This window comes from Perkinsus marinus (genome assembly GCF_000006405.1).
Source record: "Perkinsus marinus ATCC 50983 genomic scaffold scf_1104296973172, whole genome shotgun sequence".
Classification (NCBI taxonomy): domain Eukaryota; phylum Perkinsozoa; order Perkinsida; family Perkinsidae; genus Perkinsus; species Perkinsus marinus.
In genome coordinates, this window is record NW_003201482.1 from 160,519 (window position 1) to 162,142 (window position 1,624).

The 1,624-nt window shown below is 44.0% G+C and overlaps 1 protein-coding gene across 1 annotated transcript; it reads right to left on the reverse strand.

The window, feature by feature from the left end:
• Window positions 1-1,312: 1,312 nt before the first annotated feature.
• On the reverse strand, window positions 1,313-1,471 carry Pmar_PMAR012041 (hypothetical protein; the record flags this gene model as incomplete). The annotated part of the gene is made up of 1 exon (XM_002766270.1): window positions 1,313-1,471. One exon carries the CDS (start codon window positions 1,469-1,471, stop codon window positions 1,313-1,315), a length of 159 nt encoding a protein of 52 aa, XP_002766316.1.
• Window positions 1,472-1,624: the final 153 nt, after the last annotated feature.

Genomic DNA, 1,624 nt, shown 5'->3' on the forward strand with positions numbered 1-1,624 from the left:
ATCTCAATCCAGTATGCCGCGCTACAATGGATTCTTGGAAGGAGCAGCAGAGAAGTGTCCGAACTTGCTGATTAATCATGACCTCGAGCGCTTTCTCTACCATGGTAAAGAGAATACGGTTGAAGCAAAAGTGAAGGGCAAATTTGTGACTCTGGTGAAGTCTCCAGCGTGAAGGTATGAGATCCCTTCCGCATGGACATCACTCATTCAAAATATGTCATTTCTTCATACCATCAGTGGTCTCCGACCACTGGTCGGTGTGTAATCCGATTATTGATAATGGTCTACTGTAATATTTGTGGAGTATGATAAGGTGGATGAAGTATGATTCTTAAATATTCTCTCCTCGAAAGAACCAGAGCAATATGTCTATGTCTATGATCAGTCCTGTGTCTTTGTCCTCACCGCCATCTCATCGGAGAATTCCGTATTCGTGGGCTTTTGACAGGAGGTGGAAGTTGAGGTCTCTCATTGTCAGTTGAAGCTGCACAGCACCTGGTCTTGAGTTGTATAACATGGGGAGTTAGCTACGGTAATAATGTAACACTGATGAGTATGCAAGCCGCCTCAGAATCGCAACTCAACGATGAGTAGTATGAGTTAGAGAGCCAACTCATACCGATCAGCAGCCAATGATTGTTGTGACACGACACTGACTGAGCTGATCGTAAGGACGCTAAGATCCGTTAAAATCTTATTATTAAGTTCATCATCATTGATGATGATGATGATGATGATTTGGTATGGCGTTTTTAACATTTGGACTCTCTAATCTATTTAATAGATTCTATTATCCCACAAACCGTTTGATAGTTGCCACTCGTGTACCTCACCTTCAACGCAGCTTTTCATCATACCGTTTAATGAACGTCACAAAAGGCATGTTAGAGGAGTACCACGCTGAAGTTGATAGCAGTGATTCACCAGCAGTGAATTCAAAACTATCCCCTTCGACGTCAGCGTTCGATTGCTTCATGGCGACCAACCGATGGTCACGCATTGGAATGAACAGACTCTCGAACGATCATAATCTACCAATTGTAGTAAAGTTCCTAACATCCTTAATCCTTATCTTGGCCTACAGTAAGGAGTGTAGTTGCGACACATGTCAGTAATGCTGTGAGGAATAACGCAGCATTCTGTTTAGTAGGAGACGCTAAGAACCCTCACCAACGACTCCCTCACCACCCCTCCCCAACTTGAATGCCAACAGGAAACATTTCGACTCAATTAACACGAAATTAGAATTCGGATATGAGAAACTGTACGACACAGCCTATATATCAGAGTGAAAGGATAAAAGGTGGATCAATCATCTTGGACCGAAAGTAGCATCACCGTAGTCGAGGAGAGTATTGCCGAACCTCTCGAAAACAGGGAAACCTGATGCAGGACCAAAGAGTCTGTCCACGAGATCTTCTGCAGTCTTCTGGTTCCTGACATAACCAGACTTCTTCAAGAACTCAACCATAACTTCTTCAGCTTCCTTCAGGAAGCCCTCATCTCAAAATGGGAGACCTCAGGAGTGTCAGAAGCCTCTGAACTGAAGTTGATTCACAACTGACCTGCAGCTTCGACGCGGGGCATGCTTTATAGTGCTCATGGCACTATAAAGCATGCCCTC